Source organism: Elephas maximus, chromosome X (assembly GCF_024166365.1).
Source record: "Elephas maximus indicus isolate mEleMax1 chromosome X, mEleMax1 primary haplotype, whole genome shotgun sequence".
In the NCBI taxonomy this organism is placed as follows: Eukaryota; Metazoa; Chordata; class Mammalia; order Proboscidea; family Elephantidae; genus Elephas; species Elephas maximus.
In genome coordinates this window covers 122905940-122923138 of record NC_064846.1, presented here as the reverse complement: position 1 = coordinate 122923138, position 17199 = coordinate 122905940, and the positions used below count along the sequence as shown (strand labels likewise).

At 49.7% G+C, this 17199-nt stretch overlaps 1 protein-coding gene across 2 annotated transcripts; it reads right to left on the bottom strand.

Annotated features, from left to right (window-relative positions):
• Nucleotides 1-349: 349 nt before the first annotated feature.
• On the bottom strand, nt 350-13147 carry SUV39H1 (SUV39H1 histone lysine methyltransferase). 2 transcript variants are annotated; one of them, XM_049872494.1, is made up of 6 exons: nt 12861-12943; nt 10800-10945; nt 8913-9575; nt 2873-3019; nt 2658-2787; nt 350-1914 (listed from the first exon to the last, which is right to left on the bottom strand). In XM_049872494.1, the coding sequence occupies exons 1-6, from the start codon at nt 12883-12885 to the stop codon at nt 1781-1783; spliced, it is 1245 nt and encodes a 414-aa protein (XP_049728451.1). In that variant the 5' UTR covers nt 12886-12943; the 3' UTR covers nt 350-1780. The 2 variants fall into 2 exon arrangements, with proteins under 2 accessions (XP_049728451.1, XP_049728452.1); XM_049872495.1 differs by lacking the exon at nt 12861-12943 and adding an exon at nt 13016-13147 and having other exon boundaries at nt 352-1914.
• Nucleotides 13148-17199: the final 4052 nt, after the last annotated feature.

Sequence of the window (17199 nt, the reverse complement as noted above, 5' to 3'; positions counted from 1 at the left end):
CAGTAGGCAGGCTTTGGGTTCAGAGCCTCTAAGAGCCAGGAAGGCTTAGCTAGAATTTTATCACATTTCTACTATATTTATTGTTCTGGCTAGTTATTTTTGCTTGTGGCAAATGGAAATGGTTTTTCCATTTAGTCAGAGAAGTATTTATTTTTTCAGTGCATTTTTAAATTTGAGCTTTTAAAATAAAGCCTTATGCAAGTTTATTTCAGGTCAAGATGTGATGTAGATGGTGGTGTAAGTGGTATGCAGTGGTGGCAGAAACTGTGAGGATTATTATCAAATGGCTGAGGCTTGGGGAACATGTTCTTGGACAACTGCAGATCCCAGCCTCTCATCCCTCAACCCCCACCTACACAAGGTACTCAATACCCCACATCTTGGTTTGTTCAATCAATAATTCACTTTATTGATGCCCACTCCAGGCTATACAAGAGAACCAGATTCAGTCCATGCCTGAAGGTCAGTCTTGCAGGGAGCAAGGGGGGAAGGGTGGACACACAGACACAGATCTGGCATCTGGAGGGAGGGCACACAGCCTCACGCAGGGGCACTCTGGGTACAGGTAGTCACGAAAGGCTTCCTAGAGAAGGCCTCATGGGGGGAAGCAAGGGGCAAGGCAGCCATCAGAACCTTCACCTTTTGTACATCTGTAGGCAGTGAGCCCAGGGTGAGTGTGAAGGTCTGGGGCCTGGAGCTGGCAGGCAGCAGGGTGTCCCTCTCACCTCACTATACCCTAGGGGCTAAGCCATAACCCCCACCCCTCATTCCTGGCCTGTCCTTTGCCTTCTGCCAAATGGGCCCTTTCCTGGGATCCAACTCTTGTTTTCAAGGCTTCCCTGAGACAATGCACATGGATCAGGTGCTCTGCCCAGTGCCCGGCGCTCACAAGCACTCCGCCAATGCACATTATTGTCCTAAGTGCTATCTATGGCCTACCTAGGTCTTGGTTCCAGCTTCAAGTAGACCCAGCAGTCATCACACCACAGGTCTGGGCTCCCAGCACCCTCAGAGCTCCTGAGATTCCCAAGGAGCCTTCTCTGAACTCCCCGAAGGCAGAGCTCAGTCCCAGCCCCACCTCAGAGGACAGAAAAGTTGGGACTGCCTTCCCGCCACTGGTCAGTGGGGTCATGGGCATCCAGTCCTCAGTCCAGTGGCAGGTGGGTATCTACTTCTTAGATGAAGTGGCCCTGAAGAAGCATTCCTACAGCTTCCAGGGCCAACACTAGCGTCACTGTGAGCATGAGCAGAAACCAGCCTCAGCCCCAGTCCTAGGGATCCCTTTTCTTTCACTAGCACAGTTTCTGGCCCCAGAGAACAGTAGGTGTAGCTCTGGGAATTCTGGGCTCTGACCAGGTCTTCCTGCCCCGGGGTTGTCTTCCCACACCCTTGGGGCAGTAGGGAGGAGGCTTGCAACAGACCCCTCGAGCTCCAGGCAGAAGCAGGTGCAAAAACAAACATTTCTCTATTCTGGGGGTGGGCTGGGACTCACCCCTTGGGTCTCCTCGATAAGCCATAGATCTAGACTGCAGAAAAATGACTTCTGAAGGTGGGCAAAGGGTTTGTAAGTGCAACCCACAGATGGGTCTGGGATAGGGAGAGGGGACTCCTGGAGTCGGTCCTCACCGCAGCACCGCAGCCCTGAGCATGGAGCATGTGGGGGCAGGTGGCAGCAGGCAGGAGGCCCTGGCAGTCATTCCTCTGACAGGAGGGCAGCAGTGGGTGGGTGGGCGGGCGGCATCAGGCCCCCACAGTCAGTCTGGTCTCAGACTTCTAAGGGTTAGAAGAGGTATTTGCGGCAGGATTCAGTCCCACACTTGCATTCAATACGGACCCGCTTCTTTGGGGAGCCAGGGAGCCCAGCCAGGCCAAAGTTGGAGTCCATGCGGGTGCTCTCCATGTCCACGGGGTCCACTGTGGAGTCACAGCCAGGGAGGGGAGGAGGGCAGAAGGGAGGGAAGGGACTTGTTAGAAGGCCCCTGGATGAAGCTTCCCACTTCCCTTTCACCATAAGACCCAGATATCTTGGGGGCTGGGACTTGGGTTAGGAGGGGGTCTTAAGGTTAGTGATTTGGGGCTAGGGCCAGGGCTCAGCAATGGAAGGGTGTACACGTGTTAGGAAAAGGCCAGGGGATGGGGTGACAGGGTCTGTCAGGTAGAAACCAGGAGGGTCGTGTCAGGCAGGGATCAGGTATGGAGGGCCAACCAGGTATTTTAACTCTCCTACCAAAAATCCTCCCTTGAGTATCTCAGAGGTAGGTAGTTCATCAGGGAGGGGACTGCTTGGAGGCCACAAGAGTGACCAGAGGCTTGGAATGAGGAAAACCAAAGGGGGTTAGGAGTGGGGAGGGGTTGGGCCTATGGACACTGAGACAGATGACTAAAGTCAGGAGGACTGTCCTGAGTTCTTTAGCCCAACATCCTCTCACAGGAGCCTTGGGAGAAGTTGGTATGAGTGTCTCAGGGTTGGTGTCTAGGGACTGGGAATGAGGTGGCCCCAAGAGGTGGGCAGGGGTCTAGGAGTCCAGATGGGAGACTAGGAGTCAGGAAGAGTATCTTAATGCTCCAGCTAAAGCATTTCCCTTGGTGTACCTTGGGGAGGGGGCGTCTTGCCCCATGCCACTGTGTACCCTTTCCCCATCCCTTGCCACCCCCACCTTGCATGTTGTAATCAAAGGTGAGCTCCTCGCCTGCCCGGATGGTCCTTGTGGCAAAGAACGCGATGCGTGGCAGCCGCTCATCAAGGTTGTCTATAAAGACATTGTACACCTGCAGGTTGGGGTCACACTGGGCAAGAAAGAACAACAGGAAGGTGAGGAGAGGCCCCAGCCTGCCCCTCCTGGCCCACCTGCCCACCTGCTGGAGTACCCACACTATGGTTGACAAAGTGGGAAATGTTGCCATAGTAGGCGGCATCCACGGTATACACATCCTCCACATAGTCCAGGTCGAAGAGGTAGGTGGCGCCCTGACGGTCATAGATCTGGCCCCGCCGCTCCGCCTCTTCTGAGGTAATGATCTGGGAAAGGGTCATGGGGAGAAGGAAGATTGTCCTCAAAGGCTCAGAAAGGCTAGCACAGCTCCCATCCCCCAGCCTGCCCCTCCCCCCACCTGGGTAGAAAAGAACAAGCTAGGAGACATGGACACATGGGGGGTGCAGTGATGCAGAGAGTCTGTCAGGCTCTAGAACGGGCCCTTCTCATCAGGTGGACCTACCCACCTACCCACTCCTCAGGCCTCTAGGCGGTAATGGTGAGTCTCCGAATAGCTGGTGGAGGCCGGCTGAAAGGTCAAGTTTGAGTAAAAGAAGGCTCCTCCTCCCGCTGCCCAGCCAGGACTACCTAGGGATCCCCAGAGCCTTGTGTACCCTTGGGGCAGAGCAAGAAGGACCCAGAGAGAGATACCAATCAAGAGAATGACAGAGTGTGAAAGAGTCAACGTGCAACAGAGTGTATACAAGAGACAGCAAGAGAGCAAGGTCTAGAATAAGAACACAGAAGAGAGACCCATTGTGAGACAGAGTGAGAAAGACCCAGAGCAAAGGCAGAGAAGGAGCAGGGGAGTGGGGAGAGAGACCGGCTGATCCAAGGCAAGTGAGGGCCAGTGCAGAGCAGTGCAGACAACAAGAGAGGCCCAGAGAGGGAGGGGAGAAAGAGATCCGGGAAGGTGGGAAAAGAGACTGAATAAATGAGAAAGAGATTCAGAAAAAGAGAGAGAGAGTTAGAAACACAGAATCTTGGCATGGAAGACCCAGGTCCAAAGAGAAGACCTAGCCCCCCGAGAGAGTTTGAGACCCCCAAGAGAGAAACTGAGGCCACAAACTTCATGAGAGACAGAGTGACAAGGCCAGAAAATGAAAGAAACAAAAGACCAGAGTAGCAGGACTGTCCCTCCCTCAGTCCTCAGGCTGTTCAATGCCAACAGCTAGCATTTAAGACAGCAACAGGCATCTCCTCTCAAAACTCCTCCTCCCCACCTGAGTCCCCAGCTGTCCTAGTAAACATGAAGCTGCCCCACCATCCTAGTCCCAACCTGTCCTTGCCTCCCAAATGATGTCCGTGGATCACCAGCCCACCCTGACAAATCTCTCCTCCATCCCTCTTCTCTTCCTACAGCATTCTGGTGATCCCTGTGAAGCTGCTCCCTCTCAGCCTAGGCTACCCCTAGATGACGGCAGGCCCTATTTTTCCTGCTACTTTTCTGCCCACTCGTTATAGACCAGGGCCAGAACATACACACACAGTAGATACTCAATAAATGCTATTTATTTGTATTATGCTTTCTAGCCCAGCAACCTGTCCTCTGTCCAAGTGGTGTGTTACAGGCAACTTTCTCTCCTCCCCCATTTCTTCTCTCTCCCTTTGCTGGAGACCCACTGGTGACTACCACCCCACTTCCGACACCAGCCGCAAACCCAAGACCCACCCAGATCCTTCCTAGTGCACCCTCATGCCAACCAGTGACAATGCTCTTCCTACTTTCCAGTCTGTCCCTTTCCAGTCTTGACCATCCTCCATTTTCTGTAGCCAGGATGGCTAGTTGAATCCTCACTGTCTCCTCCCTGCCTCTTACATCATCACCTCCAGCCTCTGTTCCATGCCAAATGCTGATCAACAGCACCTTTATAAAGCCAAGACTCAGCCCTCAGGACATACTGTTCACTGCCCCACTCCAGCTCCATTCCTTGGGGATCCTGGCTCCCCCATGCCCCAAATTTTTGTTAGTTCATTCATTCATTCACTCATCCATTCAATAGATTTTTGAGGCCCACACTAGCCTGGTCCTAGTCCTGAGTGTCAGTCTAGTTGGGGAGACAAAGGGACCAGGCCCGGTCCTGCCCTCAGGGGTCATGGTCTGGTGACAGAGAGGGATGGACTCAGACACCCATGGTACAAGTTGTAGATCAGTAAACTGCTTAGAGTTTGAGAGAGAAGGGGAAAGGGATACATCATCCAAAGCAAGGTGCTGATCATAAAAGGGCTTTGACACCAGGTTGAAGCATGGGGACTGTCTCCTGAGGGATGCAACAGGAGCCACAGCAGCATCTTGAGGAGGGGTATGTCAAGGTCACTCTCCCTGTACCTCCTAGAGAACATGCACTCTTCCCTGAAGCAACAGCCCAAACAGATGCTACTTCTTGGAGCAGCCTTCCTGAACCTCCCAATTCCCACCCTGCTCCAGCAGCTGGCTACCTCTAATTAAACACTGGGACCATGAGCATACTGGGTGGGGTCTGAGACATGTTCTTAATGTTGGCTCCTCCCGACCTCCCTCCCCAGTCTCCATCTTTCCGCCTGTTCTGCCCCTACTTGCTCAAGTCTCACCAGGAGTGAGTCATACTGCAAGCTCTCCAGGGCACAAACTGTTCCTCCTTCTCTCTGTCTTTTGTTCAGTCCCACTCTATAATGGCTAGTCCACCTTGAAAACTTGGAACAAATCAGTCCATGTCCCCCACTCCCTAAATGCTCTCTAGGGTCACTGGGGAAGATTGATAGGTAGAAGCTGGCAGTTCAAAAAGGGTGTGGAAGTGAGCAGGAACCAGAAGACTTGGAGTCAGGTTGTCGCTCTGTCCCCTCCTGGACGTGGTGATCCTGACGTGTTCATTCTCTGTGCCTGTTTCTTCAGCCAAAAAAAGAAAAAAATCCAACAGGTCTGGCAGAGCACCAGTTTTAGACTCTTGGGCCTTTATTTTTAACCCACTTTAGTAGCTTTGGAAACCCTGGTGGCGTAGTGGTTAAGTGCTACGGCTGCTAACCAGAGGGTCAGCAGTTCGAATCCGCCAGGCACTCCATGGAAACTCTATGGGGCAGTTCTACTCTGTCCTATAGGGTCACTATGAGTCGGAATCGACTCAACTGCACTGGGTTTGGTTTTGGTTTTTGGTTACTAGCTTTGTGGGAGAAAGATGTGGCGGTCTGTTTCCATCAAGATTTACAGCCTTGGAAACCCTATGGGGACAGTTCTACTCTGTCCTATAGGGTCACTATAAGTCAGAACTGACTCGACGGCAATGGGTTTGGTTTGGGTTAATAGCTTTGTGACTCTGAGCAAGTTATTACACCTCTCTGGGCCTCTGTTTTCTTATCTGTAGAATGGGACAATGATAGTAATTCCAACTTGACAGAGGGTGTTGGGAAGATCCAACAAGATCATGGATGTGAAAGCTTTTCTTGTTTTTATTTTAGTATGGACACTGAGCAATGTTGAGTGGTTATGAGTACTATATCTTGTCGAAATCTAAACTGCACCCTTAGCTTATGTGCCCTTTACAAAGAAAGAAAATTGCTGCTAATTAAATGATACATCATTTTATGAATCAGGTAAGACTTCCATTTCAAAGAGATTAAAATATGAAGAAAATGCATGTTTTAGAATTGATAAAACACACAATTATCGTTCTCTTCTGGGTGAGGGTGTGAATGTTCCATGAGAATGGTAAGTTCTGACCAGAATATGGAAGGATGCAAAGGAGGGAAAGGACAGCTCAAGTGGAAGGAACTGTTGGTGCAATGGAGAGGCATGAAAACAAATGCCACAGGCAGATTTTAGAAGGACAACAATGGTGTGCAGTATGTGTGTATGGTGTGCATGCCGTGTATTACCTAACGCCCCCAGTAGGGGTGGGGTAATCAAGTAAATTAATATTTCTACAATGAAGTGCATGAGTATTCACACCAAGTGAGATAAATAGACTATAAATAGGCCCATATCAGTTCAGGTTGAGTTTTCTAGCCAAATGGATTACAAAAAAACTTTTGGTTTTCAGGGCATTTTGCATTTTCTGAATCTGAATTCTAATGGATAACATTTATTGAAGGCTTACTGTGTACTGAACACTATTCAAGTGCTTCTTCCATAGTAACATAAGAACTCATCTAATTCTTATAACAAGTATGTGAGGTAGATGCTATCATTGTTCCCATTTTACAGATTAGGAAACGGAAATACAAAGAGGTTAAGTAACTCTGCTGATAAGTGGTGGAGCTGGGATTCAAACTCAGGCAATCTGGCTCCAAGGTCCACACTCCTAACCACTTTGCTATGCTGCCTTTTCAGAGGGGGAGCATAGGAAGATAGATTGGCTCTGGCAGTGTTTGGGGGCCTGTACTGCCATCAAGAGGACCCAATGCTGGAGGGGGGCCTGGAAGTTACTGAATGTGGTGGGAAGGTGGCCAAGAAATGGTAGAGAATAGGAAAGGGAGTGAGAGGTCTCTTGAAACCTTGATGTTTACAGGGGAGGAGTAAGGACATTGAGGAAGAGCAGCCAGAAAAATACCAGAACCAGAGGACTTTGGGGCTGCCTGTGATGTAGAGAGTCTTCCTCCTACTCAACTGTCAGGATCCTCTGTGTTATAAAGAGCTTTCCTGCAGACTCTCAGTATAATGAATGTGTGGCCACTTCCCCCTCTGGACTTCCTCTCGGATTGTCAGGGTCCTACAGTATCTAACCACCTCCTCCTCCAGATGGTCAGGATCATCTGGAGTGTGGAGAGCTTGCTTTCTTCCAGATTCTCAGGGCTGTCTTCTGCTAGTCTATCAGTCCCTCCTCCTCTAGAATGTCAGGAACCCTCTTGGGTGTGGACACCTCCTCCTTCCTCCAGACTGTCAGGGTTCTTCAGCATGTGGACATTTCCTCCATGAGACCATCAGGATTACCTGGGGTATGGACATATCCTCGCCCAGACTGTCAGGGGCCTCTGGAATATAGATTGCTTTGCCTCTAGAGTGTCTCTGTCTCTGCAGAATATGACTCTTTCTACTCTACTGTTCCTCAGTGTGGACACCCTCAGGTGTGTGTTCCTTAAGCCAGTTTCTGTCACTTCCCAACCAAGTCACACCCCTAAGGGACCTATGGAAATACACAGAGGTACTTTGGGTGGTCACCATGCCAAGACATACACATGGATTTAAATAAGGTCCATGGATGCTAAATTCCCCACCCCCACGCATGAAATGGTTCTACATAACAAAGCACTGCCCCACCCAAAATGCCTGCCACTCCATTGAGAAATACAACCTTAGACTGTGACACTTTCTGTTGCAGACACTTGCTAGTTATTCACCCCAACCCCCTTTGTTTTCCACCTGGGCACACAGCTAAAGTGCATTTCCCAGCCTCCCTTGTTCCAGGCAATGAGTGTGCACAGAAGTGATTTACACTGTCCAGGTCTGACCCATTACAAACCTCCCCTTCTATCCTCCACGCTCTCACCCCACTTCTGGGCAATGCTGAGTGGTAGACTCCAAGGCTCTAAAGCACAGCAAAGGCACAAGAGGGAAAGAGCCCAGGTCCTCAAGTCACTGTGTGAAAGGATGCCCGTCCAAATACCCACAATAGACTCTTCTTACATGAGCAAGCAAACTTCTAACACGAGAATCCACTAAGATTTAGGAGTGGTTTATTACAGTGGCTAGCAGGCCTTATATACCCTCCCTTTCCTCAGTGTCCTGAAAGTCTAGAGGAGGCTGTGCTCAACCTCTGTCCAAAGCATGTCTACATTCTCCTCCAGACCATCAGTATTTCTTTTGTGCAAATGAGTAAAAGGTGCCCCTTCCAGGCAGACACTACTTGGTGATAAGATGGTATCCTTGTGAAATGAGAAAAGGAAGTACCTTTTCAGAGGATGCAACTCTATACCTGACCACATGGCCTATTAAAAGGAATGCTGCCTGAATTTCAGTCCCCATTTTTCCTCTTTGCTAGGTACCTCTATGAAATCAACCCAGCTTGGATGTATTTCAATGGCTATACTGGTGTGTACCAGCTTGGAACGTTAGCCCTGCCAGGGCGTCGCTATTACACTTTGATTAAAAGCCCCAGGACTAATTAAAGGCACACACTGTGTGGGCACACACACTGGAAACACACAGGGGGAGAAGCCGCATACACACGTACCGCCCCATCTCCATACCTCTCCCACGTACTCCATGACAAAGCTGTTCTTGCGGATCTTCTCCAGTGTGCGGACGCCCCAGCCACGGCCATCAGCTGTGCGGAAGATGCAGAGGTCGTAGCGAATGCCCTTCTGTACCACGCGATTGGGGCAGTCATAGCCGCAGCGGCAGCGTGAGTTGCACTCGTAGATGGGCAGCCCGGCTCGCAGCCGCACCTGGCCCTGGTCGTTGTAGGCAAACTTGTGCAGTGATGCCCCTGGACAGCAGCCTCCAGCAGGAGCCCACAAACAGTCCTGGCACTCGCAGCCCACAGCCACCTGGTTGAGCGTGATGCCCTCACCAACACGGTACTCATTGATGTACACAAAGGCCCGAGGAGGCCCGTCCAGGTCCACCTCATTCTCCACTGTGATGCGTCCCAGGTGGCTGCGCTTGGCATTGAGCTCCTGCTCCCACCGCCGCAGTGCCCGCCTCTGCTTGGCCTTCTGCACCAGGTAGTTGGCCAAGCTTGGGTCCAAGTGCCGAGGTGGCTTTGACCGGTGGTGTCGCCGGAGCAGCTCCCTTTCTAAGTCCTTGTGGAACTGCTTGAGAATGCGTACACACTTGAGATTCTGTCGTGGCTCCCAGGTGCTCTCTGAGTCTGGGTATCCACGCCACTTTACCAGGTAATACTCCTGTTCCTGTTGGGGGGCAAAGGGACAAGAGCACTATAAGTGGTGAGACCCTTGTGCCAGCCCTTGTGGGACTTCCACTCCAAAGCATATGGATAATGCCCACATCACTCCCCTCTGCCCACATCACTCCCCTCCGCCCTTTTCTAATCCATACAGTGATTAGAAAGCATGGGCTTTGGAGTGAGGATTTACTAGGTTCAAATTCCACTCTCCTACTTAACTACTACCTGTCCAAATCCCATTAATCTAATCTCCTAAACCTACTCCCTCCACACCATCTTTGCCATCTCAGTAAACATCAGCTCCATGCTTCTACCTGCTGAGCTCAAATTCCTGGTCATCCTTGACTCTCTTTCTCACACTCCCCACAACCACCTGCAGCAAATCCTGCCAGCCCAACCTTCAAAATACCTCCAGAATCCAACCACTTCAAACCATCCTCACTGCCACCACCATCATTGCTTGCCTGGGCTGTGTCCCCCGGCTTCCACTCTCACCCCCTATAGCACAGATTTGAGAGTTAGATACCCTGAGTACAAATCCTAGATCTGCCATGCCCTAGCTGTGTGACCTTAGGCAAGTCATTTAACTTTGCTGGGCCACAGTTTCCTCATCTGTAAATAAGAATATAGCTAACATCTTACTAGCATTCATTAGGTAACAGGTCCCATGCGTTATTAACTAATTTATTCCTCACAACACTCTATTATCACCCCCATTTTACAGATCAGGTAAGTGAAGTACAGAGAGTTTGGGAAAGTAGCCCAAGGTTACACAGCCAGGATTGGAACCCAAGCAGGCTGGCTCTAGTCTTAACTATCCTTCACTAACCTCCTCTAGCAACAGTAACAGTTCCCACTTCACAGTTAGGGGAGTTAAATGAGTTTCTTAGGAAGTGGCTGGCACACTGAAAGTACTCAGTAACTGTTACCTATCATCATCTCCACTCCTGGGCTCAGCATCTAAGAAGTATTCTCAATCTTTGCAATTGGTTTGTCTTCCTAGGGAGGTGGGAAGAAAGACTTATTTGGGGATTCATTCTGGCTTCTGCCCCCTCAGAAAGCCACTTAGTTTCCCCACCTGTAAAATGGACATGAGACATCTTTTAGGATCGAAGGAGAAAATTCCGTTTGGAAAACAAATGCAGGCAGTGGGAGGCAGGAGGGCAAGAAGCCTACTCCCTTGAGACACTCCTCCCCGGCCCAGGATCACGGTCACCCCCAGACTCACACGAATCTTCTTGTAGTCACACAGGTACTCGACTTCAAAGTCATAAAGATTCCTCTTGGAGATACCGAGGGAAGGGCAGGAGAGCTTGGCCAGGCGGCACAGGTCCTGTAGCTGATTCCAAGAAGACTTGCAACACACGCTGCAGCCTGGAACAAGGGGGCAGGAAGAACTATTACTGGGTAGCCTGGCCAGGCACCCAAAAGGACCCCAAATCCTCCCTGGGACTTTCCAAGGACTGCCTCAGTCAGATTTAATCCACAGGCCTTTCCGAAAGCTGGGACCCTTCTATAACCAAAATGTGCCATTTCCTTGAACCCCAAGGCTCACTGCTCAAGGCTACCCCTGGAGCAGAGGTCCTCAAAGTCTGTCCTAAAGGAATCAATTCCCAGAGCTTCTAACTCCCTTACTATTTGTTAAAACTTCCAGCAAACCTGCCTAGAGTTCGGAATCTGAGCACCCTTCTCCTCACTTTACAAAAGAAAGGGAACAACCCCCCCATCTCAGTAGGATGCTCTAAGGGGAAGGTGGTGGGGGCGAGAATTAAAACCTCCAGGGCACAAAACAAAGGCAAAACTGGAAAGACTGGTCCACAATGTCTTATCTGAAAAGGCGGGGGGGGGGGGGGGGGGCAGATATGTTTAAAAAAAAATCTTTTTTTACAAATGTATTTCCATGTATCTACCATAACACCCCCAGTACTTAGGGTATCATGCCATAATCAAATGCATTAATATATCTACAGCAAAAGTAAGAATTTTCACATTAAATAGGAGAAATAAAAATGTAAAATAGTGGCACTGAATAGTTCTACCTTATAATCTAGTTTTGCCACTGAATGGTGCCCAATTTAAGAAAAAGATTTCAGTTTTCAGGATTTTTTAGATTTCAGAATTTTTAATAAATGTGGAATGGTAGATTACAGGCAACTTCCTTGAATGAGTAGTCTTGGTACCTTAAACCCCACTGCATTTTTTTCACATTGTGGTTTGACTTTCCCTGCTTCATCCACATTTCTGTGAAGGGTAAAGCTGGCCCAAATGGGTATGTTCTGAATTCAGGAATAGGCAAAGCAGTATATGTTTGTGATGATTCTTTTAAATATGCCTGGAATGTTTTCTGGGGCTACCAAAAATTTTTAGGACACACTGATTAAAAAAATAAAGATTTATATTTGATTCCACATTGTTTTAGAAGTCATTTTATCAAATCATTTCACAACACCTATTTTATAGTTTTTAAGTGTTTAACATTTTCTACCTCCCATTACAAAAATCAAGTTTATTTAAACTCACGATAAAGTATGTCAACCTAAAAATATACAAGAGCTTTTCAAAATTATTTCATGTACACTTCCCTCCTCCACTTAGGCAGGCCTAGACTCTTCAACTCTGTATCTCCCTTCCAGGCTCTGGGCCTAGGCCCAGGCTTTCCCCTCCCTGTGATGCCCTCTCCCTTCCAAACCCCTTAACTCGTATTCAAAACCCCCCATCTCAAGTGGTCCCAACTAACATCGCCAGCTGCTGGCTCCAGCATGCACTTGGCACTGACCTGGCTACACTCTCCTAGCCCTCAGAGGTCCCCCCACCCCCCACCGCCACACTTGTGGTCTCTCATCCTCCCCGCAGCTTTCCTCAGAGAGGAGCCCACTCCACCACCCTCCATACTGAGAAAATCACCCTTTCCCTGCACACTGGGGAATCCACTTCCCCCCATCCTGGGGGAGTCCACTCTACTCCAAACTCCTTCCCTGCTTACCCCTGAACAGTACCCTGTCCCCCCACTGAGTGGATCACTTAGCATCTATACCCAAGGGTCGGGCTCCCTCTCCTCCCTTTCCGGCATCTCGCGTGGGCACCAGGCGGGTAACGGTCACCGGCGGCCCATTTTCCCGCGCGCGGGTGCGGCCTCCCGGACGACCCCCTGCGCGTACGCGCGCCGGTCCAGTCGCGACCTGGAGCACGCGCTCCCACGCCCGCCCCATCCCGCGCCCGCCCTTCACCCCGCGCCGGCCACGTTCGGAGACACGCGCCCCTTCCCACAGCCCCGCCCAGCCCCGCGCACCAGGCCCGCGCTCCCCGAGCCCCATCCTTTCCACGCCAGGCTTCCAGCTGCCGGCTCCGTGGCCTCGGATGCCGGGCCCCTGAGCCCGCTGCGCCATCCCTCCAGCCCACCCCGGCCCTGCCAGCGAGCCTGCGCCGCTGCCGCCACCGCTTCACCTTTTAAATTTTCCGCCATCTTTCCCCACGGCTAACGACATTCGGGCCTACTCGGCCTCGCGAGAAGAGAGCTCGCGCGGGCGTGGCCGAGAACGCACAGCCTATTGGCCACGCCGCGCAGCGAGCGGCGCCCGCGCGGACCAACCGGCGAGCGTGACCGGACCCCTCCCCGCCACCCCACCGGTCCCGAAGGCGGGTGCTTGCCTTCGGTTTCCCAGAGTGCGCCTGGGCGGTGGCAGCGGCAGCACCGGTAGCTGGGGCTGCCGGAGGCCCTGCCTGTACGCGGGTCTGTCTGTCACGCTGTTAGCCAATCACGTTGTTAACAGTCGTAGAGGCGGATTCTCCGTCCTGTCAGACCCCCAGTTAGCACTGTCAATCAGCCAGTCGCCCAGTTCAGGTCACCACAGCTGTCTAGTCAGACACCCCACCCCCCTTACACCCTATCAGTCTGTCAGGGAGTAGCGGCATCCATTTGTGTCCTCAGGCCAGCTGCAATGCCCTCAACTCAGACTGCACTTACTACCAACTCCCCTTGTTAGCCAGCCTGACCGCTCCTTTACATTGTCAGTCAATTAGCCTGTCATACCACGTACCCTTGCCCTGGGACCTGGAGGAATCATCTCATACACCCCTCAGTAAGCCACAGCATCGGGCCATGCCCTTAGGCAGGCTGTGATTAGGTCAGGACAAGCTGTCATTTTCAGCATCTAACATAGCCCTGTCACCCTGTAATTCCCTCAGGTTGCTACTCATTCACACCATGATCAGCCAGTTAATCAGTCTTAACACCGAGCTAGGCCTTCAGAGCAAATAGTCACAGCGACTAATGGTACAATAGAGCCTCCACACTACCCGTCAATAGGTCAGCCAGTCTGTAATTTCTCAGGCTACTTATCCACACCATTGGCCGGTCAGTCAATCTCCTGTGACCCATTGGGCTCTATCAGGGAGCCTGTGATTCCATCAGGGCAAACAGTCCATAACCATGTACAGCCACCAAGTGAGGCAGTTATGCTAAGTTTTCAGATGGTCAGGCAGCCTGTGATTCCTTCAGTTGGTCCTTCATCATATTGTCAGTCAGCCGGTTCGTCATCCTCAGAATCCAACTGACCACACTGTCTGTCAGAGAGTCATTCAGTCAGAGCAACCATCCAGGCCCTCAAGCATGCTGTGGTTCACTCAAGATGAACAGTGTCTTAGTTCTCTAGTGCTGCGACAACAGAGATACCACAAGTGGATGGGTTTAACAAAGACATATTTGTTCTCTCACAGTCTAGTAGGCTAGAAGTCCAAATTCAGGATGCCAGCTCCAGGGAAAGGCTTTCTCTCTTTGTTGGCTCTGGAGGAAGGTCCTTGTCATCAATCTTTCCCTGGCCTAGGAGCTTCTCAGCACAAGAACCCTGGGTCCAAAGGACACACTATTCTCCTGGCTCTTGTTTCTTGGTGGCATGAGGTCCCCCTGTCTCTCTACTCGCTTCTGTCTTTTATATCTCAAAAGAGATTGACTCAAAAGAACCTAATCTTGTAGAATGAATCCTGCCTCATTAACATAACTGTCTCTAATCCTGCCTCATTAACATCATAGAGGTAGGATTTACAACACATAGGAAAATCACATCAGATGATGAAATGGTGGATAATTACACAGTATGTGAATCATGACCTAGCTAAATTGACATTTTGGGGGACACAATTCAATCCATAACAGTCAGTCACCATATATAGTAGCCTATCAGCCAAACCAAACCCATTGCCATCAAGTTGATTCTGACTCATAGGGAGCCAATAGGACAGAGTAGAACTGCCCCACAGGGTTTCCAAGGAACAGCTAGCTGGTGGATTCAAACTGCTGAACTTTTGGTTAGCAGCCGAGCTCTTAACCACTGCACCACCAGGGCTCCCATCAGCCAAAAGACCTCCATAAAGTTTTAAGAAGCAAAGATATCACTTTGACAACTAAGGTGTGCTTGACCCAGGCCATGGTCTTTTCAATCTCATATGCATGGAAAGGCTGGACAATTAAAAGGTAGACAGAAGAAGAATTGATGCATTCGAACTGTGATGTTGGCAAGGAATATCAAATACACTGTATACTGCCAGAAGAACAAACAAATCAGTCTTAGAAGAAATACAACCAGGATGAGACTCCGACTCACTTACTTTGGACATGTCATCCCAAAAAGCAGTCACTAGAAAAGGACATCATGGTTGAAAATAGAGGGTCAGTGAAAATGAAGGAAACCTTTAATGAAATGGACTGACACATAGCCACAACAATAGGCTCAAACACACCAATGATCATGAAGATGGCACAGGACCAGGCAATGTTTCATTCTGTTATACTTAAGGTTGTCATGACTTGGAGCCAACTCAATGGCAACTAACAATAACAACAACATCAGGCAACCACAGATTTGTTGATCAGTCAACCTGAAATTCAGCGTAGCCCTTCTTTACGCATCATCAGACTATAACATTTAGACATTCCCTCAGCCCTGTAACATCCTGCCTCCCAGTCCGGCAGCAACACCATCAGTCAGTTGGTCAGCCTGTAACTCTTTCAGGAGGCTCCTTGTCCTCCACACTGTCAGGCCACCAGCCCCAGCCAGGCCCAGGCGGGCTGTAAGTCAGTCAGATGTTCAGTACTTCACAGCATCAGGAAACCACATTGTCAGTTCCTCAAATTGCCCCTCTCCCTGTTGGTCCATGAGTTGCACAGTTAACCAAATGGTTATACAGTTAGCCAGTTATTCTGTCTTCCTGCTAGTCCAGCTGTGAGCTGATTGGAGGAATGGCTGGTCAGTCTGACGTTCTATCAGCCCCTCCTTACCATAAGTGTAACAGTCAAAAGCGTAATCCCACCAGGCATGCCCCTTCCCTCCTTTATTCTTTCTAGAACAGAGTCACATGCTGGTCCTCACGTGCCCCAGTCTCCTTGGGTGGCCTGGGCCATCCCACTTCCAGAGGCCTTGGAGACCTGCCCAACCCACAAGAGTGGTTTAAGGCATGACCTTTTTCCACCTGAATCTGGAGGGGAGCTATAGGGGTCTGCTAGTGATGAAGAGCTTCCTTTGGGCCTCTCCAAACAATATAATGTATCGGGTAAAGGCATGGATTCTGGAGCCAGACTGCCTGGGTTCAAATCCTGGCTCCACCACTTACTAAATTGTGTGACCTTATACAAGTTAACCCTATGGACTAGTTAACCCTTTGGGACTAGCACCTTTTCAGGAGACCTCAAAAGTAAGAGGTCATCCTAGTACTCCTGTGTCCTGCCTAAAGCCATTTGTCTGTTTGTTCAGCATTAATCCAGTGCCTCTTGTGTATATTGCCTCTCTTAGTGCTGAGGGCATAAGGTTTTATCCATTTTAAGCTGCACAGGTTGAACCTGTTTTTAATGTAAACCTCATGGTGAAGTGTAACACACATACAGAAGAGTACATAGACCATGGGAGAATGTCATGAAGAGTTTTTACAAGTGAATACGCATGTAGAACCAGAAGGCAGGTCAAGAAACAACATAACCAGCCAGGCCTCCAGAACTGTTTAATTTTTTAACATCTCTGAAATCAGCCTGTGTCTTACAAGCACTGTTGGGTCATAATTTAATTGGTAGGTTTTTTTTTTTTTTTTTTTTTTTTGCTTTTCTTAGTGATCCATAAAATAATGGTGTATTTTATAATTTTATAAATCAATGGTGAGTCAGAGTCAGTGAAATTCAGTAATAACAATAACAACCACAGCAACAATAGTGGCAGCTAATGTTTATAAATGCCTACAATGATCCAGACAGTTTGCAGACACCATCTACTTTAATTCTCAATACAGCCCTATGAGGTAAGCATTTTTATTTCTATTTTAAAGACTGAGGAAACTGGGGCCCAAAGAGGTCAAGTAACTCACCCACGGTCAATTCTTTCACCTCGAGTCTCTGCCTTCTCTAGCCCATGCTCAAGGGGATTCAGAGGTTGGGTGATGCCTTCCTATCCAAAGGTGGAGAAACGGCCCTAGCACCCAGCAGAAGGGAGATGTCTTGGAGCACTGGATTTCTAGGCTTTCTGCAGGGGTGGGGAGGGGGTAATTGATACCTGACAGGTCCTTTCTAGACTCAGTGCTCATGCTGGGAGCCTGGCTGGTTAGGGTGGGAGTGGAATAATGAAATATTTCAAAAATTAAAAGAAACC